This window comes from Lactuca saligna, chromosome 7 (assembly GCF_052625555.1).
Source record: "Lactuca saligna cultivar CGN05327 chromosome 7, ASM5262555v1, whole genome shotgun sequence".
Taxonomy (NCBI): domain Eukaryota; kingdom Viridiplantae; phylum Streptophyta; class Magnoliopsida; order Asterales; family Asteraceae; genus Lactuca; species Lactuca saligna.
This window is the reverse complement of record NC_136423.1, coordinates 124,992,923-125,020,274: the sequence shown is the minus strand read 5'-3', so window position 1 is coordinate 125,020,274 and position 27,352 is coordinate 124,992,923. Positions and strand designations below refer to the sequence as shown.

At 39.2% G+C, this 27,352-nt stretch overlaps 1 protein-coding gene across 2 annotated transcripts; it reads right to left on the bottom strand.

The window, feature by feature from the left end:
• Positions 1-2,189: 2,189 nt before the first annotated feature.
• LOC145006518 (Ubiquitin carboxyl-terminal hydrolase family protein) lies at positions 2,190-4,342 on the bottom strand. Of its 2 annotated transcripts, none has more exons than XM_078965600.1 (2): positions 4,152-4,342; positions 2,190-4,065 (listed from the first exon to the last, which is right to left on the bottom strand). In XM_078965600.1, exon 2 carries the CDS (start codon positions 3,755-3,757, stop codon positions 2,597-2,599), a length of 1,161 nt encoding a protein of 386 aa, XP_078821726.1. In that variant the 5' UTR covers positions 3,758-4,065; positions 4,152-4,342; the 3' UTR covers positions 2,190-2,596. The 2 variants fall into 2 exon arrangements, with proteins under 2 accessions (XP_078821726.1, XP_078821725.1); XM_078965599.1 differs by having other exon boundaries at positions 2,190-3,777.
• Between the last annotated feature and the right edge of the window lie 23,010 nt (positions 4,343-27,352).

Sequence of the window (27,352 nt, the reverse complement as noted above, 5' to 3'; positions counted from 1 at the left end):
TTGTACACAAAGGACTTTCTTCGAAGTTTCCTTTTCTTTGTCCTCTATTTCATGTTACGATGTTTCAATTTTAACTTCTTATCAATTAGATAAAGACTACATGACCACTTATTTCTCACCCTTCGTATATTTACTGGCATAAGTTACTCTAATACTCACATCCCAATTGGTGATAACTTATAACAATTTTGTGTCTCAAAATTTATGTTGGATGAGTTATCAAATACCTATGACAGAATTCATGTTTTAGTGTACCAATATTGTCTTTTGAGTTGTCAAATAGCTATGAGAGAATTCATGTTTCAAGTACCAATATTGTCTATAAGAAATTTCAAAAATGGAAACATTGGTAAATATTTTCTTACAACATACAATAAAATTGCATCTATTACATAGAATACTAATAGCCTCAACTGGACGAGATGACGCCGACGAAACTTTCTAAAGTTATTTTTCATTATCAGTATGAGATACATTCACATCTTTTCTACAAGCAAGTTATCAAGAGCGAGCTTACCTCCCAACTTTTTAGTTAGTGGAACAAGAATTATGATTATTGTCATATTAAACATGAATCTCGCTCTTCAAACAAATGTAATGAATATCAAATGCAATGCAACTTGTTTTTTTCATGTTCTTTCCCGTGTCACAAACATAACCTAACCAAAAAATGTCTTTTGAAAGAACAAAAGACTCCACCAAATTGTGAAACATATAGCTTCCAGATAAGCCTTACCAAGAACCTTTAAACGCAAAACTTCAAATCAAACCAACCAATCACCAAAAGAATCAAAAACCGGATAATTCAATCTCCACCATCTCCCGACAAACTTTGGCCCAAATCAAAGCAACCATAGAACAAGAAAAAAAAAAGTAAGTAATCGACACTGGACAAAGCATGGAGGGTATATGCAAGGGTGGAGCCACCCTAAGACTAGGGTAGGCCTATGCCCACCCTCAAATTTTCATTTTTTTTTTTTTATATTTTTGCATTTCGAAATAAGATAATATTTTGGTGTAAGTTATTCCGAAAACATATGTAATTCAGTTAGCAAGGCACATAATATCACATCTTTAAACACTATGAGATTGATTCCATGGCGTTACATTTTGACATGTTTTTTTAAATGATTCATTTTTTAAGTTACATTTTGGCCCTTCATATTTAGAAGTTAAATTTCTATAGTAAGTTAGTTTTTTAAAGAGGAGCCGTTTATCTAATAAATGAGATTAGGGTTTGCCTCTTAGGGTTGGTCGTTATGGGTTGTTTTGGAAGCAAGTCAGAGTAATCTAGATTTTAATGAGGATTTAGGGTTTCCAAAACTAGCGACTTTTGTTAGTTTTATCATAATCACACTCAAGAATTCAAAGCAAGTCAGGGGCTCTGCCCCTTGGACCCCACTAGGGGAGTTGCCCTAGACCCCGCCAAAGGGACGCTGCCCCCGGACCCCCGACTTGTAGTCTGAACCGGCTTCTAATTCGATCATATGCATCCGTGCACTCCACAGAAACCCATACATATATTAGAGTACAAATTATAAAGCCCCTTAGCTTACATGTTAGTTCCATTTACATAAAATGGCATAATAACACTAAAATCACGAACAACAACCACATATAAATAAAGCCATTGCCTTCCAACATGACAATTATGAAGTAACTTATCAACCATACCTTTCCAAGCTTCAAACTTGCACATATTACTTCCAATTATCAAACCAATGTATGAAAACAAAGTTTTGAGCAGCTGGGGACACCCAATTTGTGAATTCACCTCGTCAACCACCGAAAAGTCAAGAAAAGGCTTAACAATTTACATTTTTTTTTTTTTTTGCAAATCCACCTCCCTGGAACCCAAAAACTTTAAAATTTACACCTGTTTGGGAACAACTCTGGGGTCGGGTTTTTGACACCCTTATACGTCCCAAACATTACTTTGTATGAAATAGAAATGATTAACTACATTGGGTGTATAAGTGGGTTAACTACATTGGGTGTATAAGTGGGAAACGACAAAGTTTTACCTTTTTCAAAGTTTAGAAATTTGCATTTAAATTCAATATTCTTAAAGCTCTACTTTTTATTATGAATTTTCAAGAAATGCATAAGCAAGATGACCCATAAGGATCTATCAGTCTATGTTATTTTGAGTAAGAAGACGCAAAAGGAAACCAGATATCATTTCAAAATGCTCGATTTAGTAGTTTCAATTTCAGATCTCCAACTTCATTAACAATATGACATTCTAGAGCTAAAGTAGAATAATAAACAATATTTGTATATTCAACCCAAACATAAAAAAGAAGAAACCTCACATAATTGTAGCTCTAGAGAAATTCAGCACGTTTTGTAACTTTCTATCTTTGGGTCTTCTTCTAAGTTAAGTAGTAAGATGACAATTTCGCCCTTGTCTCCTCCATCCCCCTTCATCTTTTTACTCAACCCTAAATTAAAAGGCGTTAAAGCAACTTCAAAAGGCCAAAACTTAACATAAACAATGCTCTTTGGTTGATGATTGCTACCATGGGGATTCTGATGCATCTACATGAATCGATTTCTTGAGCATAAATTGATGATTACTATTTACAATGCATATTCACTGCATTTTGTAGTTTCCCCTGTTAATTCGAAGTCTATATCTTCTATCTGATTTCATCACTTGATTCATAAGATGAAGGTATCGATATCTCATGCCCATCAACAAATGCCTCTCAACCAAAAGATCCTTCTTATAAGCTTCCCTTAATACCACAGTTTGTGTTCTGATCTTATTTGAAACATAAAAGATCCCTGGATGATGCACTAATGCCTTTTTAAACCTTATCCCAAATCCCAAATAATCACCTAAAATCAATAAATTTTCTTTCTCTGTTTTCTTTGATATAAAAAGATTCATCAACTCATGTAACACAGCCACTGTCCACTTCTCTGCTTGATCACTGTTGGGTGACAAAAAGAATGCATCTTCATATGGTGATATGTAAGGCAAATTCTGCCATTCATGCATCCATATCCTTACTTTCTTTTCCAAATCATACCCTTTTGGTAAATTTATCGAAAACTTAATGGGCATTCTGGGAATTATCCCACCGTTTTCCTCCACTACTTTCTTCTCCAACACTGACATTGCAAGATTATCTCTCCAAGAAACCAATTCTACACCAAACATTTCACAACCCTTTGAGTTTTTATCACCCATGTTACAAATCTGAAAGTATTCAGGGAATTCAGGAAGTAAAGTCAGGATAAAATCATGAGGTAACCCAAGATCGAATCTTAACAAATCGATAATATCTAAAGGAAGCTTTTTAGCTCGTGTGAGCATTAAAAGTTTTGCTAATCTTTCAGCTACATCTTTCTTGTAATGAGAAGAGTTCAAGATCTTGGATTCTTCATTGTGAATGGTTACAGCTTGTGAGGTGAGTTTGACTTGAGGAAGGGGGAATGGTTTGGAGGATTGGAAGATTTGGAAAATGGAAGGGTATTTATGGAAGAAATTTGTGGCTGTGGTGGGGAGTTTGAAAAGTGTTTTGTGAAGAGATATAGATGAAAGGGGTATGGTTTTAGAGGGTTGAGAGAGGAATAGGTTTTTGAGAGAGATGATTTGTTGAAGGTTTTTCTCTTTTTCAACTGCAAGATCAAGGTATGTATCTCTTACCCATTTAACTCTAGCATTAACAAATGTCCGAGAGTGTTGTAGGTGAAACAGATGATAAAGGTGTTTGTTTGAGTTTGCAGAGTTTCTAAATAGTGCCATTTGCAGTGTGTGGATCTCATCTGCAGAAGAAGAGGTGGACTACATTACACGAAAATGCTTCAAAAATGGAATTAGTTAAATATTCTCCATTGATAATCTCCAAAAACACTCAGAATTGTCCGAAAAGAAACCGAATTGGATGCCATCGTTATAGAACTAATACGCATACTCCATTATGGAAATTCCTTATAGGTAATAAGAATATTCAGAATACTTGATGCAGTCGTCGATTGTATTCAAACTAAACATTTAACCCATTTCAAACCAAGATTCGAGATTCAAACAATATATGATTTTAGCAATAATTTCTGATTTCAACAAGAAAAAACAACATTTAGGCAACAATGGAACCGTAGCACTCAGATTTTAGCAGATTACAGAACTAGAAAAAAACCTGTATTGAAGAGATGGTTCCACGAGGTAGAAGCGACGAAGATTGTTTGGTGTGTCGGCGACGCCGATATTTAGGTGGTCCGGCGAAGTTGAAGAAAGGGAGCAGTGGAGAAGGATGAAGGTGACCAACGAAGGAGAAGGCTGAAGGTGAACGCACGCAGGGAAGGGGGAAAAAAAAAAGGGGGGGACGGCTTTTATTTTAGGGTTGAAAAAAAGAACGTTGCAACTTGCTAGTTTCAATGTGTTCTAGGATTAAGGATGCGCGGGTTGGTAGAAAATAGCGAAATTGATTTTTGATTTAATAAGGTAATTAACTTTTCGGTTGGTAATTATTATTATTTTTTTTTACACATCTAGGTAACAAATTTTTTGGAAGTGTTTATATACGATCATTATAACCGGTTGTAGCAGGTTACATCCGGTTATAATTGTTAGGGTAACCCTTAGAGGGGGTAAGGCTCCACGAACAAGAAAGGAAACAAGGCTACTGAAGCAATTTTCTGATACCCGTTTTATTCATGAACTCCTAGTTTAAATAACAAAAACAAATAATGCAAGAGAAATTAACGGAAACATGATAGCTAATGGAAACATGGGATGTAATCTATTCCTAAATGCATGCATGAAATAAGGGAAGTGGTAGACTGCTTCAGTCTTCAAAACGTATTGGTCTCTTGGTGGTCCTTTTAGGTCATGGGTAGGCTACTGGGTCAACTGCTGCAGGGGGTTGAGATCTTGGGTTCATAACATCACCCCCATTTTGAGAAACGACATTGTCCTCAATGTTGGTGAAAAATGGGAATTGTTTCTGGATTGCGTGGTAGCTTTCCCATGTTGCGTCTTCCATGGGTTTGTTTTCCCATTTGATGAGTACTTCTTTGTTCCCTTTGTTGTCGGTTCTGCTATGTAATATTGCTTCTGGAAGGGTAGCAACGTTGTCCACTTCTTCAAACTTGTAAGGGCTCTCCTGAGATGAAGGACTGTTGGAACCATATGCTTGCTTGAGTAGTGATACATGGACAATTGGATGAATGTGTGCGTTTGCTGGTAGAGCCAAACGATAGGCGACTTTTCCTATTCTCTCAGTGATTTTGTATGGTCCATAGAATCGGCGTGCTAACTTATTTGTCTTTTGGTCCCTTACCGAATTATGCCTATAGTCTTGGAGACGTATGTAAACCAGGTCGTCCACTTCGAATTCCTTTTCTGCCCGCTTCTTGTTTGCTTGCTTTACCATTCTATCTTGTGCCTTGGTGATAGCTTCTTTGAGGTCGTTGATTATTCGTTGGTGTTCTAGTAATGATGAATCTATTGAGGCTGTTTTGTTTTCTCCTGGAATGTAGTCGTGAATTGAGATTGGTTCTCTCCCATAAACTGCTTTGAATGGAGACATTTTGATGGCCGTGTGGTAAGAAGTGTTGTAAGAGAATTCCGCCAAATAGATGTATTTCTGCCAGGTGGTCGGTTCGTTGAACACAAAAGCACGTAGGTATGACTCCAGGCAACGGTTTACTACCTCTGTTTGGCCGTCCGTCTGTGGGTGATAGGCACTAGAATGACTGAGTTTTGTGCCGAGTTTCTTGAAAAGTTCTTTCCAGAATCGGCTTAAGAATAATGGGTCTCTATCAGAAACGATGGTTTTAGGTAAGCCATGTAGGCGATAGATTTCCTTCATGAATATAGAAGCGAGCTGGATGGCGGTATAATGTGTGGGCAATGGCACAAAGTGTGCAAATTTGGACAACCTATCTACTACAACCCATATAGTTGTCTTTCCTTTCGAATTGGGGAGATGAGTGACAAAGTCCATCGAGATTTCTTCCCAGGTTGATGCGGGTATTGGCAGTGGTTGGAGTAAGCCAAATGGTTTATGTGTGGGGGATTTGGTTGCTTGACACACTTGGCAATTTCTTATGAACTCTGAGACATCTTTCCGTAAGTTGATCCAGGAAAATGCAGCTGATATGCGCTTGGTTGTGGCTGTGATACCCGAGTGACCCCCCAACGATGATGCGTGGAATTCTTGGAGGAGGTTGTTGCGAAGGTGTGGGATTGGAGGGACCATGATGCGGTTGTGGCGATAGACTAAGCCATCACGGATGGAGTGGTGTGGAAATGTTGTTGGGTCCTCGATAACCTGGTCAACCAATTGTTTACCTGCCTCATTGTATTTGAAGTATTTCCTGATCTCGTCTAACCATGTAGCTGTGGGATGTGAGATGGCATGTATCGATGGTAGTTCTACCCGACTGAGGGCGTCTGCGACCAAATTTTCTTTTCCAGGTTTATAATGGATCTCAAAATCGTACCCCATTAGTTTTGTGACCCATTTCTGTTGTTCGGGTGTCTGAATGGTTTGTGTGAGGAGGTGCTTGAGGCTGTGGTGGTCTGTATATATGCGAAAATGTCTTCCCAGTAAGTATTGCCTCCATTTTTTTACCGCTTCTATAATTGCATACATCTCTTTGGTGTACGTGGATTGGTTCTGCATAGTAGTGCAGAGTTTCTTGCTGAAGAAGGAGATGGGTCTGTTGTTTTGGGAAAGCACCGCACCAATGGCCATTCCCGATGCATCTGTTGTGACATCAAATTGTGATTCGAAGTCTGGTAGGGCTAACGTGATCAGGTCTTGCATTGTTGACTTAAGTTGTTGAAATGCTTCCTGGGCGGACGTGGACCACTCAAAGGTTTTGAGTTTGAGGATGTTGGTCAAGGGTGCAGCGATTTTGGCGTAGAAAGGAACAAAACGATGGTAGTATCCTGTTAATCCCAGGTAGGCACGTAGGGTGGTAAAAGAAGTAGGTTGTGGCCACTGTTGAATGGCTTGTATTTTATCAGGTTCTGGGGTTACTCCATTTGCTGAGATTATGTGTCCCAAAAACAATATTTCGTGCATGGCAAACGTGCATTTAGACAGCTTTGCATGAAAGTGGTGTTCTCTTAGTTTTTCGAAGACTATCTGCAGGTGTTTGTAATGGTTGTCCATGGAAGAGCTGTAGATTAGAATGTCATTGAAAAAAACTAGGACGAACCGTCGAAGGGCTGGCCGAAACAAGTCATTCATTGCTGATTGAAATGTTGATGGCGCGTTGGTTAAGCCGAAAGGCATGACGGTAAACTCGTAATGGCCGTCTATCGTACGAAACACCGTTTTGTGGATATCCTTGTTTGCTACCCGGATTTGATGGTAGCCTGAACGCAGGTCTACCTTAGAGAAGACTGTGGCTCCATGCAACTCGTCGATTAATTCCTCAACTGTGGGTATCGGAAAGCGGTCTCGTACCGTTACTGCATTAAGGGCTCTGTAATCTACACAAAATCGCCATGATCCGTCTTTTTTTTTTTTTTTGACTAATAGGACGGGTGATGAGAAGGGACTTTGGCTGGGGCGTATGACACCATTTTGGAGCATTTCTGTGATGAGATCTGTCATTATTTTTTTTTGGTACTGTGGGTAACGGTAAGGTTTTACATTAACAGTGGTGTTGGGATTTGTTAAGGGAATGGTATGGTCGTGGGGTCTCGGTGGTGGTAGGGAGTTGGGTTCAAGGAAGATATCTGGAAATCGTTGGAGTAGGGAGTTTATTATCGGGTTGCAGTGGTCGTCCTGGAGTGGTTTTGTGGTGGTTTTAAGTGGTGTGGGGCTGTAGTTGAGGGTGTGTAACGAAGCAATAGTGCCTTGGCGCAACAAGCTAGATAAGGTATTAGGTGATACATGTTGGCTCCAAGATTCTCCTGTTAATGTGCATGCTTTGCCATCATGCATGAATGTAATCTCTGGGATTGAGAAGTCTGCTGATAGACGACCAAGTGTACTCAACCAAGTAATACCCAGGATCACATCTGCTCCTTCTACTGGAAGAATGAAAATTGGTACCTGGAAGCGAGAATGGGGTAGTTGAAGGTGAACGTTGGGACAGAATCCTTGGCATTGGATGTGCTGGCCGTTTCCTACCATTACTGAAAATGGTTGGACCGGTTGGGTATCCAAGTTTAGGAGTGAAGCAACACGTGGTTGGACGATGTTATGCGTACTCCCGCAATCAATGAGGACTTTCACTGGTTTGTTGGCAATGTGTCCCGTAATACGGAGGGTTTGGGGTGACAAGATCCCAAAAAATGCAGCATCCGATAGTGATAGGAATTCTGGTGGTGATTGCTCTTCGATGGTGGTGAAGGTAGCTTCGTCCGTCATGGTATCTTGGTCGTCGTTGTCCACAATTATAAGGAATTGTGGTGGCGAGCACTTATGGCCGGGAACATACTTTTCTGGGCATTTGAAGCACAGTCCTGCTTTTCGTCTTTCTTGTAACGCATCAGCCGATAAGCGAGTGAAAGGTAGCATAGGGTTTATTTTCGTGGATGTAGGAGTGGTTGGTGAAGGCGGAGGGAAGCTAGGCGATACGTTAGGTCTGGTTGTTATACTTGTGGGTCCTGTTGACCAACTGTGTTTGAAGTTGGTGGTGGGTCGTGCCTTGGGTGTTGGCCCAAGTTTATCTTCTACTAGTTTTGCCAGTGAGCAAGCCTGATGAAGGGAAATGGGCCTGAGAATGGTGAGTTCATTTTGGATATCTTGTCGAAGCCCGGAAACAAAGCAATTCTTTAGGCTCTGTTGAGAGAGTCCATTGACCAATTGCTAAGGCGTTCAAATGCAGTCTGGTATGCTGAAACAGTGGAGGTTTGTTGTAATTTGAAGAGTGTAGCTTCGTGGTTTTCGTATGAAGACGACCCAAAGCGGAGTTCTAATTCTCGTTTGAAGTGAGTCCACGACCCTAGCAGGTCGTTTTGAGCGAGATGTTTGTACCATGAAAGAGCGTCTCCGGTGAAGTAGAATGTTGTGACGGTGACACGTTGGGTGGGTGGTACTTGATAGAACGTAAAGTAGTTATCAGCCTGAAAAATCCAATCTAATGGATTTGATCCGTCGAATAAGGGTAATGTTATTTTGGGTGGTCGTATTGTGTTGTTTGGGTGCACGATTGGTGGGTTGTTGGGTGGTTGGTTGGGAGTGTGGCGAGGCTGGCGGTTGTGCTCGATCGAATCGTCAATCGTTAACTGGTCAGAGAGGGTTGTAATGTGGTTTACCAGGTTTGCGGTTGTTTGAGATTGAGACTCAAATTTAGCTGTTAGAGTTTCCGTTGCTTTAATTAGGGTACTGAGGTGGTTGTTGTGTTGCAATGCGGCGGCATTTGTGGCAGCAATGAGTTGTGTTAGTTGGTCTGCTATGGTAGGTGGAGGATCCTCTGATGTCGATGAGACGTCTTTTCTTGGTGGCATGGTGGAAGGGTGAGACGTGAATGAAAGCACCAATTGTTAGGGTAACCCTTAGAGGGGGTAAGGCTCCACGAACAAGAAAGGAAACAAGGCTACTGAAGCAATTTTCTGATACCCGTTTTATTCATGAACTCCTAGTTTAAATAACAAAAACAAATAATGCAAGAGAAATTAACAGAAACATGATAGCTAATGGAAACATGGGATGTAATCTATTCCTAAATGCATGCATGAAATAAGGGAAGTGGTAGACTGCTTCAGTCTTCAAAACGTGCTGGTCTCTTGGTGGTCCTTTTAGGTCGTGGGTAGGCTACTGGGTCAACTGTTGCAGGGGGTTGAGATCTTGGGTTCATAACAAACCAGTCATATGTGAACACTTCTAAAAAGTTTGTTACCTAGATGTGTACAAAAAAAAAGATAGTTACCCAGATGTGAACACACCGAAAAGATAAGAGTAAAATATATGAATGGTCCCTGTAGTTTGGGTAATTTGTGTGTTTGGTCCATATCTTTTTTTTAACTTGGATGATCCATACTATTTATTTTTGTTGTGCATTTGGTCTCTGTCCTACCTCAAAAGACTATTGTGCAATTTTTATTTTTTTTTCTTATTTATGTATTTATTTTTTAAATATTAAAAATATTAATGGACCTCACATATCTGCATCTCATCATCCTAAACCTGAAACCATATTTGAGAAATTTAAGTTGGGTCCCACTAGTCACCATCTCATCTCTTATCATCCTCAACTTTTATTTTGTTTCCATCTTTAGTGATATTGACATCTTCATTGTCCCTTATTTTTTCAGTCCTTCAATTTTGACGAACCAACCCACAACCCACTGTCTCTTCATTGAAGTTTCCACCACCACAACCCAATAGAAGGGTGATGGTGTTGGTTTGTCGGAGTTGAAGGACCAAAAAAAAGGATAGTGAAGACATTGATATCATTAAAGATGGAAAATAGAATGGTGACTGGCTGGATCAAGCTTAAATATCTCGAATGTGGTTTCTGGTTTAGCGTAAAGAATATACAAATATGTGGGGTCTATTAATTTTTTAAAATATATAAAAAATAAATATATAAATAATAAAATTAATTAAAAAATAAATTAAAAAATGGCACAATAGTCTTTTGAGGTAAGACAATGACCAAACACACAACTAAAATAAACGGTAGGGATCATCCAAGTTAAGAAATAAGTCAGGGACCAAACGCACAAATTACCCAAACTACATGGACCATTCGTGTAATTTACTCTTATATTTTCGGTGTGTTCACATCTGGTAACTATCTTTTTTTGTACGCATCTAGGTAACGAACTTTATAGAAGTGTTTACATATGACAGGTTATGACCGGATGTAACCTGCTACAGCCGGTCATAATGGTCACATGTGAACACTTCCAAAAAGTTTATTACCTAGATGTGTACAAAACAAAGATAGTTACCAAAATGTGAACAAACCGAAAAATTAATTACCTTATTAAGTCCATTTCCCTAGAAAATGTGTACTTTTTTACTCATGAATAATTAAAACATATTGAATAAGGCTAACGGTATGGGGCATAAGAGTCATTTCACGCATCTTGGGCTGAGATGGTGTGCCTCTCCATGCGTGAACATCGCCCCCAAGTCTTGTGGGTGTGCGTGACGTGGCTCCGTAGACTGGATGAGACGATGAATTACAAACCTTCTTTTTGCAATGGCTGGATTTTGGTAGGATGGGCCATTTGACCGTTTAACAATAAAAAAAATTATTTTTTAAAATTTAAATAATCTCAACTTTACCTATAAATTACATACTATTCTCTTTATAATTTACACTTCAAAACACACCCATATTTTTTCATTAAAACACACTGATATTTTTTCAAAACAAACAAACACATTAAACCAAAAAATGGATAATTTTCCACATCCGATTTCTTCGTCATCCAATGATAACGATTCTGATGAGGATTTGATTTTGTGTACGTACAAGACATGGTACGTGTGAGAGGCGAAAGTTCAAACGTTGAGAAGAAGCATAGAAAATGGATCAATCGAGATCGAGAGGCGGCACATGAACTTTTGGTACGTGATTATTTTGCCGTTGATAATTTATATGATCTATCAAAATTCGAAGAACGTTTAGTAGTAGAAATTTATTTTTACGTATAGCTAGAGATTTGGCATGTAATCATGAATTTTTCCAATTACGATGGGATGCTAGAGGTAAACACAATTTTAGTACGATACAAAAATGTACGGCCGCTCTTAGACAATTGACATACGGCATCGCCACAGACGCGTGAGATTAGTATCTGAAAATATCTGAAAGGACGGGTCGAGAGTGTACATATATATTTTGTGAGTATGTTATAGAGCTTTACCGTGACATGTACTTGCGACATCCGACTAAGAGTGATGTCGAACAGTTATATGTCGTGCATCAAGCTAAACATGGTTTTTCAGGGATGCTTAGTGGCATTAATTGTACATATTGGAAGTGGGCAAATTGTCCAAACACATGGCGTGGTCAGTTCACGCGAAGTGATCATAGGGTGTCGACTGTTATTTTGGAAGTTGTTGTTTCAAATGACTTATGGTTTTTGCATGCATTCTTTGGTATCGCAAGGTCAAACAATAACCTGAATGTGCTCCAAGCGACACCGATTTTTATGATATTTTACAGGGTAAAGCACCAAAAATATCATATCTTGTTGTAACGCCTGCGGATCTGGACTAGTCAATTTAGAGATAATAAGCATCAAAAATGAGTTTTTGATGGAACATTATTTAGAAGGATTAATCTTAACCAAGTTGTAGTATATGTTAAAAGGATTCCGTACATATAAAGAACGCCAAAATCCGAGTTATAACAAATAAGTTATGACCCGTCGAAGTTTTTTGGCAAAACCGACACGACACCGGGAGAAGCAAACAGTGAATTTATGATAGATGACATTTTAGACTTAGTAATCTAAACAAAAGTCGTAGAATATGTTAAATCAATAGCGTCCAATAGAAGAACGCCCAAATCTGACTTCGTATGAGGAAGTTATGATTTTTCTAAAGATTTAGCATAACAGTGCACAGCCCGAAAATTCGAATTTTAGATTGGTCGATTTTTAGCCAAAATAATCTAAACGATAAATTAAGATATTGTTAATAGGATTTAAACGATAAAAAGACAGTCGAAAACGGAGCCCGTATGCGAAAGATATGGACGAAGCTTAGTCTCTACTCTTCGAGCGCGCCAAATTCGATACAGATTTGTAAATCCGAGATAGAATGAGAATTAGCCAACGATGTCTAAATGAAAGTTTTGGTGCTCATAAATACCAACATGTTGATATAAATAACATTGAAAATGGAGCTCGTATGTGAAAGATATTGACGAAACTTAGTCTCTACTCTTCAAGCGCGGCGAATTCGACTACAGTTTCGTAAATCTGAGATACAATGAGAATTAGCCGATGGGGTCTAAATAAAAGTTGTAGTACTCGTAACTACTAACGCGTGGATATAAATAATGGAGAAAACGGAGCTCGTACGCGGAAGATACGGACGAAGCTTAGAGGATACTCTATGATAAAATCCCTATAAATAAAGGATGAATCCTTCCTATTTTCTTCACACCATAAACCTCTCTTTCTCTCTCTAACATCTCTCTAGCCTCCCTAAACCCCTCCCAAGTCTAGGGAACGTCCTTAACACGAGAAGAAAGCCCCGTAGCGTCTGATGGCTCCGAGAAGAAAAACTTTTGGCTCGGAAACGCTGCTCCAGCGAAGCCCGATTTTGAGAAAAACCTGCTATTCTATCGAAGGAAATTGTTTTAAGAGTAATGAAGCGTTGTCTGAGTTTGGAATCACCACCTCAACAGGTGAGTGCATAGTTCCTTTCATCTTACACATAGATATGAAGTATTTTAATACAAATTACGTGTTATGTGTGCATATTGTCTGAACACTTGATGTCTATGCTGGGTGAAAGATTTTATACATGTTTTAAATGATTTAAATTGTATATATATTTTATATCTACAAAATGTGTTGGCTAAAACATGGGTAGATTAAATAGTTGTTGTGTTATAACACGATGAAAGACATCAATGTTGACAGTGATCCAGTCATCTAGTGGAATATAGATGATGACCACGGACTATACTAGATAGTCCAGTGGAACGCTAGTAGGCTCCTAATCTGTAGGTGTTTTTGAACTAGGTGCTCATTAGGTATTTTGAACTGAGTGTGTTCACTAGGTATTTTTGAACTAAGTGTGTTCACTAGTTATTTTTGAACCTAAGTGTTCACCAGATGTTTTGGACTACGTGCTCACCAGTTGTAATCTATAAACCTTGGTAACGATGGACTTCGTGTCAATTCCTTAGGATGATCCTTAGGAATAAATGAACGGGGAATAGTTGATTCTTAGGGTAGATCCTTAAGAGTAAAGAAGATAATGGGGATGGGTAATTGGGTTGATTAATTGTTTGAAGATTAAACATAATAATTATATTAATGTAGGTTGAAAACCCCATGTACTCACTAGGTTTCCTAACCTGAACTACTCAGTTTATTTATATCACATGTGTTGATATGAAGTCACATCACACTGAGAGATTAAAGAGATATAAATCACTAATGATAATGAATGTATGTTCTGTTTATGCTTATGTTTCTGTATTGACGATGACATCCCAAATGTTTTAAAATGAATAAAAATAATTTTCTTCGGAAATGCTCTGATAACGTATTTATCATGTTTTACTAGGAACAAATTCCGCAACATTTTTATTAAAAGAGGTACTTTGATTTTTATAAAGCATAAACAAAATCGGTCTTTTCTGGCCGTGAAAATGGGGATGTCACAGTTGGTATTAGAGCATTAGGTTAAGCGAACTATGAATAAAGATTTATTGCTAGACTTAAACTTAGAATGCTAAGTGATGATCGTGAGGAGTCTGTCTAATATGTTTTAGGTAGTACACCTGAATAGACACAAGCAGTAGCTTATTTAGGTAAGATGCCTAATATGCTTTTATGTGCTTAATAATTTGTGATGCTTTATGCTATCGTTTGATCGGATACATTGTCTGTTGCCGACCGAATCTGGAAATTTTATGTGTTCAGATTTCTAAACGTTTAATTACGATATTAGAACAGACATATAACTTTTCGGAGAGATAAGGGGATTTATATGTCAATCATAGATAAAATCTTTCCTATCTTACTTCTCGTCATTACACACCGACTGTCTGATTTGGTGTATAGATCGAAATGGAAAGAACCCGAAGTGGAGTCGTGTGACAACCCGAAATTTTCATTCGGTCAAACCCTAAAGGTCAATCACTTCATATTATAAGTCAATTTTATTTCTATTTGTTTTTAACAAATTTAATGTGACAACCCGAAATTTTCATTTGGTCAAACCCTAGAAGTAAATCACTTCTTATTATAAGCTAATGTCATTATTACTTATTTTCACAAATTTGGAGTTCGTTTGATTATTTTAATATTATTCTTTAAACGAACGGGTGTAAGAAAGGGCCGTCTCGAGTTTTGAAATTTAAAAACCGCAAACACCGCACGTCTTAGAAACACTCGGCTAAACTATTTAGTTTGAGTCGAAAAATCATACCAAAATCCGAAAACTCATGCTTATCCATGAGTTTACTCCTTAAGTCTAGTCAAAAGGAGTTTATTCCCCATTTTATCCAAAAGAATAAACTCCCAAAAGAGTAAACTCAAGAAACACTCTCAAGTAGCAAACTTGAATCAATTTAAGATCTTCCAAGTTGTAAGTGTTCTATCCATTTCAAGTTGATTAAACACGTAATCTAGTGTTTGTGCATCTATTCATCCATTTACATTTGTGTTTTTTTATTAGATTTCCAAAAACACCAAGAACACCAAGAACACACACTAAGTGTTCTTGGACTTTTAGCATACTTCAAGCTTCCTTATTGTAAGTACATCACTCCTTGAGTCTTATTGAGATAGTATTACAAGTTAGCATCAAGAAAATGTGTCAAGAACACAAGGGTTGAGGTGTTCACGGTCCAAGGAGATGCTTGGGCCGTAAACACCATAAAGTGCACCAAAGTGTGCCTAAGTCTTTATCTAAGCCCTAGTTTGATGTTTAAGCATTCCTTGAATTGATTAAACCTTCCTTGGATGTGTCTAAGCCTTGAAAAACATCTAAAATCAACAAATATAGGTGTTTACGGTTTGGGGATCTCCCAAAACCGTAAATACCCTAAAGTATGTATAAGTTCGTCATTTTTCCTTCCTTAGGCTTAGAAACTAGCACATACATTTACCTACTTATGTTAGGGACTTGAAAACATGGCAATACACTTATCCATAAGGGTTTATGGTAGTAAACCCAAAGGAAAATTCCCTTAGGCCGTAAACTCCTCAAAGAGGGTGTTTTGTGGCCCTAGTCCATTCCAAAGGCTAAACCACTTAGTAAAATTGATTCAAAAGTCTTGCTAAACCACAAAACAACACTTGGACTTTAAGACTAGAGTTTAGATCGTAAACTCTAGAGCTTACTGCCGTAAACTCCTAGGGTAAAGGCCTTTAGACCGTAAACTCCAAGGGAGTTTACCCTTGAACCCCAAACACCATAGCAAGGTCCTTTAGCACTTAGATGCAATCCTTATGGCTTGTAGCACTTATATAAGGTGTTTTACATACCTTAGGATTTAGTGGTTTAAAGTCTAATTGAATACATATATGTGTGATTATATGTTAACTAGGATCATTGAGTGTGAACAAGTCTTCACTTGACACCTAAGAATCCTACATCGTTCAGTTCATCCAAACCACCATCTTCAGGTGAGTTCATACCCCTAATCAATGTTTTAAATGATTTTAAATGCTTTAATGGGGGGAATACAAGTAGAAAACAACATGTTATTAAATCATTTATATGTATTTTATAACTGTGTTTTCATTCAACATATTTCACATACTACAACATGTGATGCATGAAATGGTTTTCTATCTTAAAATACCTTGATAAAAAAAGTATTGGTTTTGAAATGTTTATTAAAATGACATCAAGTCACTCTTAATTATTATTCAAAACTCTTAGATTTCTTGCAAAACCATTACCTTTACCTTCTTGAACAACCAATTCCCTTTCAGTTAACTATCATAGGGATAGCTAGAAGATATCAAACATTATTCCTATTACAAGGAATCACACAAGAGTCAGTTCATTCATGAGTCTTTACGAGTACATTACCTGATACATGAGTACCTTTACATATGCTTACATGATACATGAATACGCTTACATGAGCACATTACATGAATACCTTTACGTAGATACATCTACCTATGAATACTTACATGAAGACTTGAAACTCGATTTGTAAAGATGATTAATTAGTACCTTCAGTAAATCATCTAGCCCATCCAAGTTCAACGGGAGTCAGTTACGGGATTAACCATTCCTGGAACCACTGTTCGCTACAGAGGTTAATTGGATAATCTTCGGATGTTCATTTGGTTGTTATTACTTATATTAGGAGTCAGTTACGGGATTAACCATTCCTGGAACCTACTGTTAGCTACAGAGGTTAATTGGACAATCTTCGGATGTTCATTAGGTTATCTATTTCGCTTACAGCGATGTAGAGTCAGTTACAGGACTAACCATTCCTGGAACCACTGTTCGCTACAGGGGTTAATTTGACAATCTTCGGATGTTCATTAGGTTATACCTTTCATTTCGGCGATGTCGTGTTAGTCTTGGTAATCCAGGGATAATACTTACATGATTATACTTTTTCCTGTTTACTTTATTTTGTGATACTTTCACATAAACGATGAGTTAGACTAAGTACTTTAGTGCTAGTCTATAGAAGGAAAAACTATCATTTTACTTACAAAACATTCGGGTCTTAGTAAAAGACTACATTTCATACTAGTAGGAAATAAGGGATTTCTTAGGGTTTTTCATACTTATATCAACTGTCTTACTTAAAGGTTTTACAGGACATTCATAACAGTTTATCAAAGCAAGACAATGACACTTAAATACTTATGAATTCACCAGCTTTAAAGCTGATACTCTCTTTCAAAATAACTTGTATTCTCAGGTCATCAGTAGACAGGTACGGTGGCCAGGTTTTGAGAAGACGGAGCAGACAAGTCTCGTCTTTTATTTTGATTATATTTTTGGTGTCTTATTAGAATGAAAGAACACACACATGTATTAAAACTTTACTTATAATGCAATGGATGATGTTGTTGCTTGTTTACTATTTTACACTGTTGTGATATTGTACATGACGTCCTCCACCCCTGAACGTTTCCGCCGTTCGTCGTTTTGGGGTGTGACAGATTGGTATCAGAGCATTGTTTATAGTGAATATAGTATATCAACCCATAAAAGATATACTAACTATAAATACATAGGGATTAAAACACTCTGTCTAAGAGATATACTTTTAAATAATAAAATATTTAACAAAGTATACGTGCTTGCATTCATACTAAAACCAGTGTCACAATGACAAGAACAAAAGTATTATGATTTTTGAATATCACAAGTAAGCCTGGGGATATATGGTCAGTCTTGGGAATAGCATAGCCTGATCTACTATGCTGGTCCGAGGAGTGATTAGCATATGCCCAAGAATGGTTGTGATGTGGCAACAAGTCTAAAAACTCACCAACACAACCATCAAGAAATACCATAGGGGTATTTGGTCTTATTGTAATTATCTTAGTTAGTTCGTCTATTTTAGCTATTTCTTATATCCCTTTTCTCGTGTAGATTAAAATGGGTGGATTTCACCATGGCGATCCGTATTTCCCGAACCAAGGAAATGCTGGTTGGCTAGAGGCAGAACCAGAAGATGATCACCAAATCCCTTTGGATGATCACCATGCTGAGGGTTTTTCCGATAGTTCTGACTCGGAGCCTGAAGTCAATAACCTACCCCTAGCTGCTCAAAACCCAAACCTGAACCCCCATCCCGCATTTCAAGGACCCACACCTATGTGGGCCGCTAACTTGAATACATGGAGTCATGAACAGGGTCAACCCATTCCCTACAATGGAGACCGAAGTTTCTACAACCTCAGTGAAGGAGGTTCTGCTGATAGAGTCCTACCCATCATGGTTCGTAGGATTTCTCGGAACACGATACTGGGTCAATCAACTATCAATCGAGTCTTGGAGATTGATGCCAAATCTGGCGTCAACACAGTCTGCATTCGCCAACTAGAGTCTTCTCATGAAAGAACTCTAGTCCGCAATGCAGCCCTGCAAAGAGAACTAGCTGAAACTCAACCTGAAGTTAGGGAACTTCGAGCTCAGCAAGCAAGAGCTGACATGCGTATGAGGGATATGGAACGTCTATTGTCGGGATCAAGAACTCATGCTAGCATTTGTCGTCGCCGATAGAATCTCGACGACTCATCTTTTGGATATAACCTAGTTTTTGTAAAACTTTGGTCTAATTTCCTGTCTTTATAAGTCTTAGACCTGTTAGGTCTTGATCTAATCTTAATTCTGTCAAAAAATTTCCATCTTGGTTGATGTAAGGCCTACTTCTAGACCATTTTTCCCGAACTTGTTACATCTGTAATTCCAGTATTATTGACAGATATCTAATCATATCGAAATTATTATCCAAATGTTGTCATCTTCATTTAGTCATTCTATTCATTTGTTGTTGGGCTATGGGGAGTTAGTCCATGAGACACAGTCATTATTCATTTATTCTTATCCATGTCGTCATCTTTTAAACATATAGTTAAAGATGCCGCCACGCAGAAATCCCAGGCGTAACCCAAACAACGAAACACCGATACCACCACCTCCACCACCACTACAAGCTCAACCTCCTCAACCACCTAACCCCTTTGATGCCAACATGTTCCAGGAAGCTTTCACAGCAGCGGTTGCAGCTGCTGTGTCAGCAATCAACACTCCTGTCCCTAGTGGATCGGGAACAGGTGCACCTCCCTCGAACCACGGCGAAAGCCATGGAAACCCTCGGGAATGCACCTATAAAGACTTCACAAACGCCAAACCCCGCAGCTTCAATGGTACTGGTGGGGTTATGGTGTTAAGGCAGGGGATTGAAAATATGGAATCTGTCTTTGAAATCTGCGCTTGCCAAGAAAGCAACAAGGTCAAGTTCGCAACTTGTACCTTCTCTGACATCGCACTAACATGGTGGAACGGCCATGTTAAGTACCTGACTCTGGTGGTGGCATATTCCATCAGCTGGGAACACTTGAAGGACATGCTAATGAGAGAGTACCGTCCTCGGGGAGAAATACAAAAACTCGAGCAGGAACTCTGGAGCCTGCAAATGGTTGGATCCGACATCCCAACCTACACAAATAGGTTTTGTGATCTGGAAATCCTATGCCCTGACATGCTTGCTCTGGAGAGCAAGAAAATAGAGAGATACATCTAGGGACTATCGCCCCAGATCCAGTCAAGTGTGTTAGCCTCCAAGCCTGCCACTTTTGATAGTGCCAAGGAGCTGGCACAGTCTCTCATAGACCACGGGAAACACAGGAACCCAACAATCCCTGCATCCGTACCACAAAAGTCCAACCCCGACAATCACAAGAAGGGGTGGAACAAGAGGAAAAGAGGGGCTTCGCAGGAATCCTCCAAAAGATAACAACTTGTGGCAATCAATGCTGCCACAGTAACTCCTGTTGTCCCTGCGAACCCCTTACCAGCAAAAACATATGCTGGAACCCTTCCGAAGTGCACCAAGTGCAAATTACACCACCACGGACCTTGCAAGGAGATGCAGTGTTCTAACTGCAACAGAAAGGGGCATATTGCCCGTGTCTGCAGGACTCCAACAGCTCAGGCCGCCCAGGTTCCTAACGCCAGTATGGGCCAAGCTTGCTATGGTTGTGGCGAAGTGGGCCACTACAAGAGGAATTGTCCTAAAACAGGGATGGCTGGAGGAGTAGGAAGAGTTATGGCCCTAGGTCACGAGGAAGCGGTAGCTGATCCTACGATAGTTACTCGTACGTTTCTCCTCGATAACTCATATGCTTGCATACTTTTCGACAGTGGAGCAGAGAAAAGTTTTGTAAGCCACAAATTTTCACACCTGCTTAAACAAAAACCATGTGCATTAGATAATTCATTCACGGTAGATGTTGGGTTCTTAGTGTTGCGTCTTGGGCTCGCTTCCTAGCCCATCTTTTATACGGTATGGGCCTGTCCATCCATATCTTATGCTCTAGGGTTTGTGTATTTATAGATGTTTGCATGCATCTTTTATGTAACTGATAGATCAGGGTTTTACGGTGTAATTATTGAAGATATCTTTTTGTAAGCCTAGAATCCTCTATAGCGGAAGTTCTTCATCGAGCTTTGCTGAGGATTCAAAGTTCTAATCATTCGACACATTCAAATCCATTCTTGAGTATTGATTTACATTGCTTTACATTCTTTATATACCTGTTTCAAAGATCTAATCGATCTAAGAGATTTTTATCTCATCAATTGGTATCAGAGCAGGAGGTTGTGTAATTCATACACATCTCTTCTGTGAAAGAAGCTATTAGGGTTTGTTCTGCATTAACTAATATTTATTGAGCCGTTACCCCATAATTGACGTATCTCATTACTTGTTCGTTTTGCCCTAATATTATATATTACAAGTCTGATCTTTCAAACAGGTTATTCGATCAAGCATGGAAGAGTCGCCATCTAATCCCATTAATATTTCGAACAACATTGGATCAACAACGAAGATTCCCATCCTTTACACCCAAGATTATGAAGTCTGGGCAAATCACTTTGAAGACTATGTTATAGGATCTGAGGATAATGGATACCTCATCTGGGAAGCAATCGTATCGGGACCCTTTGCTCATTCTGCAACTTCAAGGATTATTAAAACTCAAAAGGAGTATAATGATCTTTTGAAAGATGTTAAAGATGTTGCCCAAGACGAAAAAGATAAATTTCAGTGCAATATTAAAGCATTGAGATTAATCAGATTCGCTCTTCAATCTGACACTTTCAGGCTGGTGAGTTCGTGCACTGCTGCCAAAGAAATATGGGACAGGCTTCGCGAATTGTATTCTACGGACGAAGATCTTGAACACTCCATTCAAACCTTACTCTTATCCGATTTCGGTGAATTCAAGCAAAGAGTCGAAGAAACTGTGACTCAAACGTTCGATCACTTCAATCATCTTCTATGCAAGATGATTAAACATGATATTGAAAGGAAGTTAATTGAGCAGAAAGTCACGTTTCTGAATGGCCTCAGATCTGAGTGGAGAGCTGTAGTGTCCACATTTAAAGCGCATGAGCAATTCAAATCTTATTCTCTAGCGAAACTGGTGGGCATTCTGAAATTTCAAGAGAAGATCATACTACAGGAGAAAAATGTAGTTATAAGCCTGGGTTCCTTGGCCCTACTATCCAAAAGTAAAGCGGCGATGGAAGATGAAGACCTTAACTTAGAAGATTATGATCTTACTTCTGAAGACTATGCTATGATGGTATCAAATCCCAAGAGGTTCATCAAGAAAAGATTTCCCACCAATAAGAACCGTAATTGGCAGGGAAGTTATAGCTCTGAAAAGGTCAAAGAAGAACCGAAAGCGGAAGAATCAAAGAAGGAACCGAAAGCTGAAGGAGATTCGGGAGTGAGCTGCTATTACTGTGGAGGAAAGAATCACTATGCTAAAGATTGTGTCCTCAAGAAAATGGCTGAAAAGGATGAGGAAAAAGATGAAGAAGCGTTGTTGCTGAAAAAGCTGGATGAGATCAGGAAGAAGAAATCTACTGCTAACCCGTCTATGAATGCTTTAATTGTGCAGGGTTCAATAGAAAATGATGAATTCGGAGGAGTGGAGGTCTGGTCAACCGACTCCGAGGATGATGAAGTAAGGAGGCCTTCTCATGGAAAAGCTTATGTGGCGAAAGAGAAGGACAGAAGTGGAAGATGCTTGATGGTGTCCGATGTATCTCAAATGAGGGGATACAACACAGATGGTGGGAACAAAGACTCGAAGGAGCAACAGGACATGTGCTTTACAGCAAAACCGCTCAGCGTGCAATTCAACGAGCTTGATGAACTGATCAAGAAGGTACAATCCGTTTTTGTTTCATTTAAAGTCCGACAATGCTCATATGAAAAAGAATTAAAAAATGTTAATTCAAGAATTTCTCATCTAGACAACAGCTTAACTCAAACTCGAGTCACCAATTCTAACCTAACTGACCAAATAAGCAGGGTGTCGTCGAAGAGTGAGGAACGAAGGATGTGGATCGAACTGAAAGAGTCAGAGTTAATCAAAACCAAGGACGAAAACATTTATTTGCAAAGAGACAATTTAACACTTTTGAAACAGCGAAATGTTTTTTGTTTGATTGCTAAGCGTCTTTACAATAATATCACTCAACTTCATTTGAACTGTGAAATAGGGCAGAAAATTCATCGTATGATCTTGCCTTTTCTTGAGTTTAAGGAAGATGAAATCGACGCTGAAGCATACAATTGTGAAAGTGTGGTTTCGTATGAGGATGTTAATCCAACGTATATGTATGGTCTAGACAAAATTGAATCTTTCATTAAGTCCAAAGACCATAAGGACATGCTGAAAAACCTTTTGGATGAAAATGACAAACTGAATCTAAGGACCGAAACCATACAAAAATTTGACTCATTGAATGCCAATTTGAGCTCAGAAAATAAAATTGATGTTGAAAATGCATCTGAGCTTAATGAGGATAATGACATGAGTGAAATTTCTGTAGAGGACGAAGTTGACTGTTCTGAATTTGTCAAGAGTGAACCTGAAATCCACAAAAATATCATCTCAGAAAATTCTGTGGAGTTCGCTCGCTTGTCCCAACAAAAGTCCCCGAAACTTGAAGAAAAAGTTGTTGTTTACCAAAAGGTAAGGACAACACCAAATCAGGTGTATAAGGTCACAGGTGTAACCGAACATCAGACAGCCGAACTCACAGCCATTGTAAACGAAGACAATGCTGATGGTTGTGATGAGTTCTTCTGGTCGGCTCCTATCGACAATGCTGATGAAACTGTTGGTCTATCAGAGCAAACATACTGGAAGACAAAAGGAAGATATATTCCTGAGCCACTGAACAAGCCTGATAACTTTGACATATCGAGTACTAGTGGTACAAAAGATGTTCCTAAAGAAAAAGCATACCCTAGTGAATCATCATCGGTTCAAAGTGGACCCGCTGACAACAGTCAAAATCAAAAGGCGAACATCCATCATCAGCCGAAACAGATGAGAAATCAAAAACGACAAAGGAATCAGAGATACAAGAAGAATCTTTCTGAAAGAAAACAGTTTTGGCAATCTCAAAATGCCTATTTCTCATATCGTGACAAAAATTTAAAGTCGGAGAAAAATACTGTTGTATCTCAAGAAAGAAATAACAACCGAAAGCAGAAGTTCGGTTCAGAGGATAGTATCAACCGAAAGCAGGAGTTCGGTTCAGAGAGCAAAAGAGACCAAAATTCTAGGTTCGGTCCCACTGATAATCAAAACCGAAAGAGTCACCTAGAATATCAAGTCAAAAAATCATCTCAGTCTAAATTCTCTCATTCTAATTCTTCAAATCATTCTTCTTCTCAATCTCATTCTAAATCTCCATCTGACCTGAAAGGGAAATCAAAGGTTTCGTCAGTTAAATCCAAGACCAAACCAAAAGCATCAAATCCCACTAAGATTAAGGTTTTCACCATCAAAAAGAAAGATGAGACAACTTTAATAAAAAGAACATATTTTGTTGACATCTCTCTTACTATTCCTGTTCCTGTGAAAGGCTCACGTGGACCCAAGAAGCTTTGGGTTCCTAAATCTGTTTAATTTGTGCAGGTTATCAGTGACGAGCAGTTTGACGAAGAATGGTATATTGACAGTGGCTGCTCACGTCACATGACAGGGAGGAAGGAAGAGCTAAGGGAATTCAGATCTCTTTCAAATGGTGGAAATGTTAAGTTCGGGAACAACTCCTTCGGAACCATAAAAGGCTATGGAATGATTACAAACGGTGATATCACGATCAGGAAGGTTGCATATGTAGAAGGACTACAACATAATCTCATCAGTGTATCTCAGCTTGTTGGAGGTACCGGTCTCAAGGTCACGTTCGATGATGAGGGTTCGGAAATTATTGAGAAGCAAACGAACAAAGTTATTCTCAAATCAGAGCGCAAAGGTGAAATGTTTCCCCTAAGTCTCAAACCAATCAAAGGGAATCCAACAATCTGCTTGTTATCAAAATCACAATCTGACGAAAGCTAGTTGTGGCACCGAAGGCTTTCTCATCTCAACTTCAAAGATATCAACAAACTTGTCACCGGAGGTCATGTTCGTGGTCTTCCATTGCTCAAGTACGATAGAGAACATTTGTGTGCGGCATGTGAAATGGGGAAGCAGAGTCGTCAAAGTCATCCATCAATCATAAACACAAAAGTTGTTGAACCACTAGAGTTACTTCACATTGACTTGTGTGGTCCATCATCAATTGAAAGTATCGGCGGTAGCAAATACATTCTTGTTATTGTTGATGACTTTTCGCGTTTTACATGGGTGTTCTTTCTGAAGCTTAAATCTGAAGTGACTCACAAGCTAAAGATGTTTATCAAGCAGGTGGAAGTACAACTGAAGAAAGTCGTTCGAAACATCAAGAGTGACAATGGCCTGGAGTTCAAAAATAAAGAATTCGAAGAATTCCTGGCGGAAAGAGGAACTAGTCACAACTTCTCAGCTCCCTACACACCTCAACAAAACGGTATAGTTGAGAGGTGGAACCGATCCTTGTGTGAAGCAGCTTGAACCATGCTAAGTTTTGCTTCTTTACCTTTGTATTTTTGGGCTGATGCTATATCTGCAGCTTGTTTTACACAGAACAGGTCATATCTCAATAAGCGATTCACGCTCACTCCTTATGAGATCATAAACAACAGGAAGCCGAATGTTAAATTCTTCCATGTGTTCGGTTCCCGGTGCTTCATCTTCAATTCTAAAGAGCATCGCAACAAATTTGATGTCAAAGCAGATGAAGGGATTTTTCTGGGCTATTCTCTCACCTCTAAAGCGTACAGGGTATTAAACAAACGTTCAAGGAAAATAGAAGAGACGTATTACGTGACCTTTGATGATAGCTATGTCAAAAAGTCAACAGCAAACATAAACTCAACTGGTGAAATCTTTCCTCAAACAGGTCAAGTCACAGCATCAATTGCAAATCTCTTTGAGAAGTTTGTCAAGTTATTTGATGAACCAGAGAAGGCTATTAATTTGGAAGCTAGCACAGTAGACAACAAGGTTGATCATCTGAAGCAACTAGTAGAAGATGCTACAAGGCGAATGAATGAAGGAGTGCCCAGTTCTGGAGCATCAGTCGAGGGGGAGCACGCCGATACTGTAGCACCCGAACGCTCCACAACACCAGAAGGCACAACAGCACCCGAAGGTACTGTAGCACCCGAACGCTCCACAACACCCGAAGGTACTGTAGCACCCGAAGGTATTGTAGCACCCGAAGGCTCCACAACACCAGAAGGTACTGTAGCACCCGAACGCTCCACAACACCAGAAGGCACAACAGCACCCGAAGGTACTGTAGCACCCGAACGCTCCACAACACCAGAAGGCACAATAGCACCCGGAGGTAATGTATCACCCGAAGGTACTGTAGCATCTGATCACTCCACAGCATCTGAAGGCACAGGAGCACCCAAACTCTTCAATATACCCGAAAGTCCGACTATTCCAGAAAGCTCTTCATTCGAGGGGGAGAATGCCAATATGCTCTATGACGATGAAAGTCAATCCGAACCGGAAGAGATGGTAAACGCTGAATTGGATCCTTCCTATGATCCAAATTACCCTCCTCTCATCAAATGGACCAGAAATCATCCAGTCTCTCAAGTTGTAGGTGATGTTTCTGAAAAGGTTCTGACCCGATCACAACTTAAGGAAAAACAAACTTCCCTATTCTCTAAAGTAGAATTCTGTATGTTTAATTCCTTCGTTTCAAAAATTGAACCCAAGACATTTAACACTGCTCTCGATCACTCCGATTGGGTTCAAGCTATGCAAGACGAACTGAACGAATTCGAAAGGAACAAAGTTTGGCGCCTCATTTCAACTCCTCAAAATGCATCAGTTGTTGGTCTCAAATGGGTATTCAGGAACAAAATGGACAAGGAAGGGAATGTGATTCGAAACAAAGCAAGTCTGGTAGTGAAAGGATATTGTCAGGAGGAAGGAATTGACTATGAAGAGACTTTCGCTCCAGTTGCAAGGCTGGAATCTGTTCGCATTTTTCTGGCCTATGCAGCACACAAAAACTTCGAGGTCTACCAAATGGATGTCAAATGCGCTTTTTTGAATGGGGAACTCAAAGAAACAGTCTACGTGGAGCAACTTCCCAGCTTCATCAATGAGAAGTTCCCAAATCACTGCTATATTCTGGACAAGGCGGTTTATGGTCTGAAACAAGCTCCTAGGGCCTGGTATGAAACGCTAACAAAGTTTTTAAAGATGTCTAAATTCAAACAAGGTTCGGTTGACCCAACCTTCTTTCGTAAAAAGGAAGGTAACCACCTTATGATTGTACAAATTTACGTCGATGATATCATCTTTGGCTCAACGAATCCCAGCTTAACAGCTGAATTCAGAAAGCTGATGGAGACTAAATTTGAAATGAGCTCCATGGGTCCGATTAACTTTTTTCTCGGATTAAATATTAGACAGGGACCCGAAGGCATCTTTATCAACCAGGAAGCATACACCAAAACTCTTCTTGCCAAATTTGGTATGATGGGAGATTCAAAGGTCAAGGTTCCAATGGCTTTCGGAATCAAACTCACCCCTTCACTGGAGAAACCAGCAGTTGACATTACGCTATACCGCCAGATGATTGGGTCATTA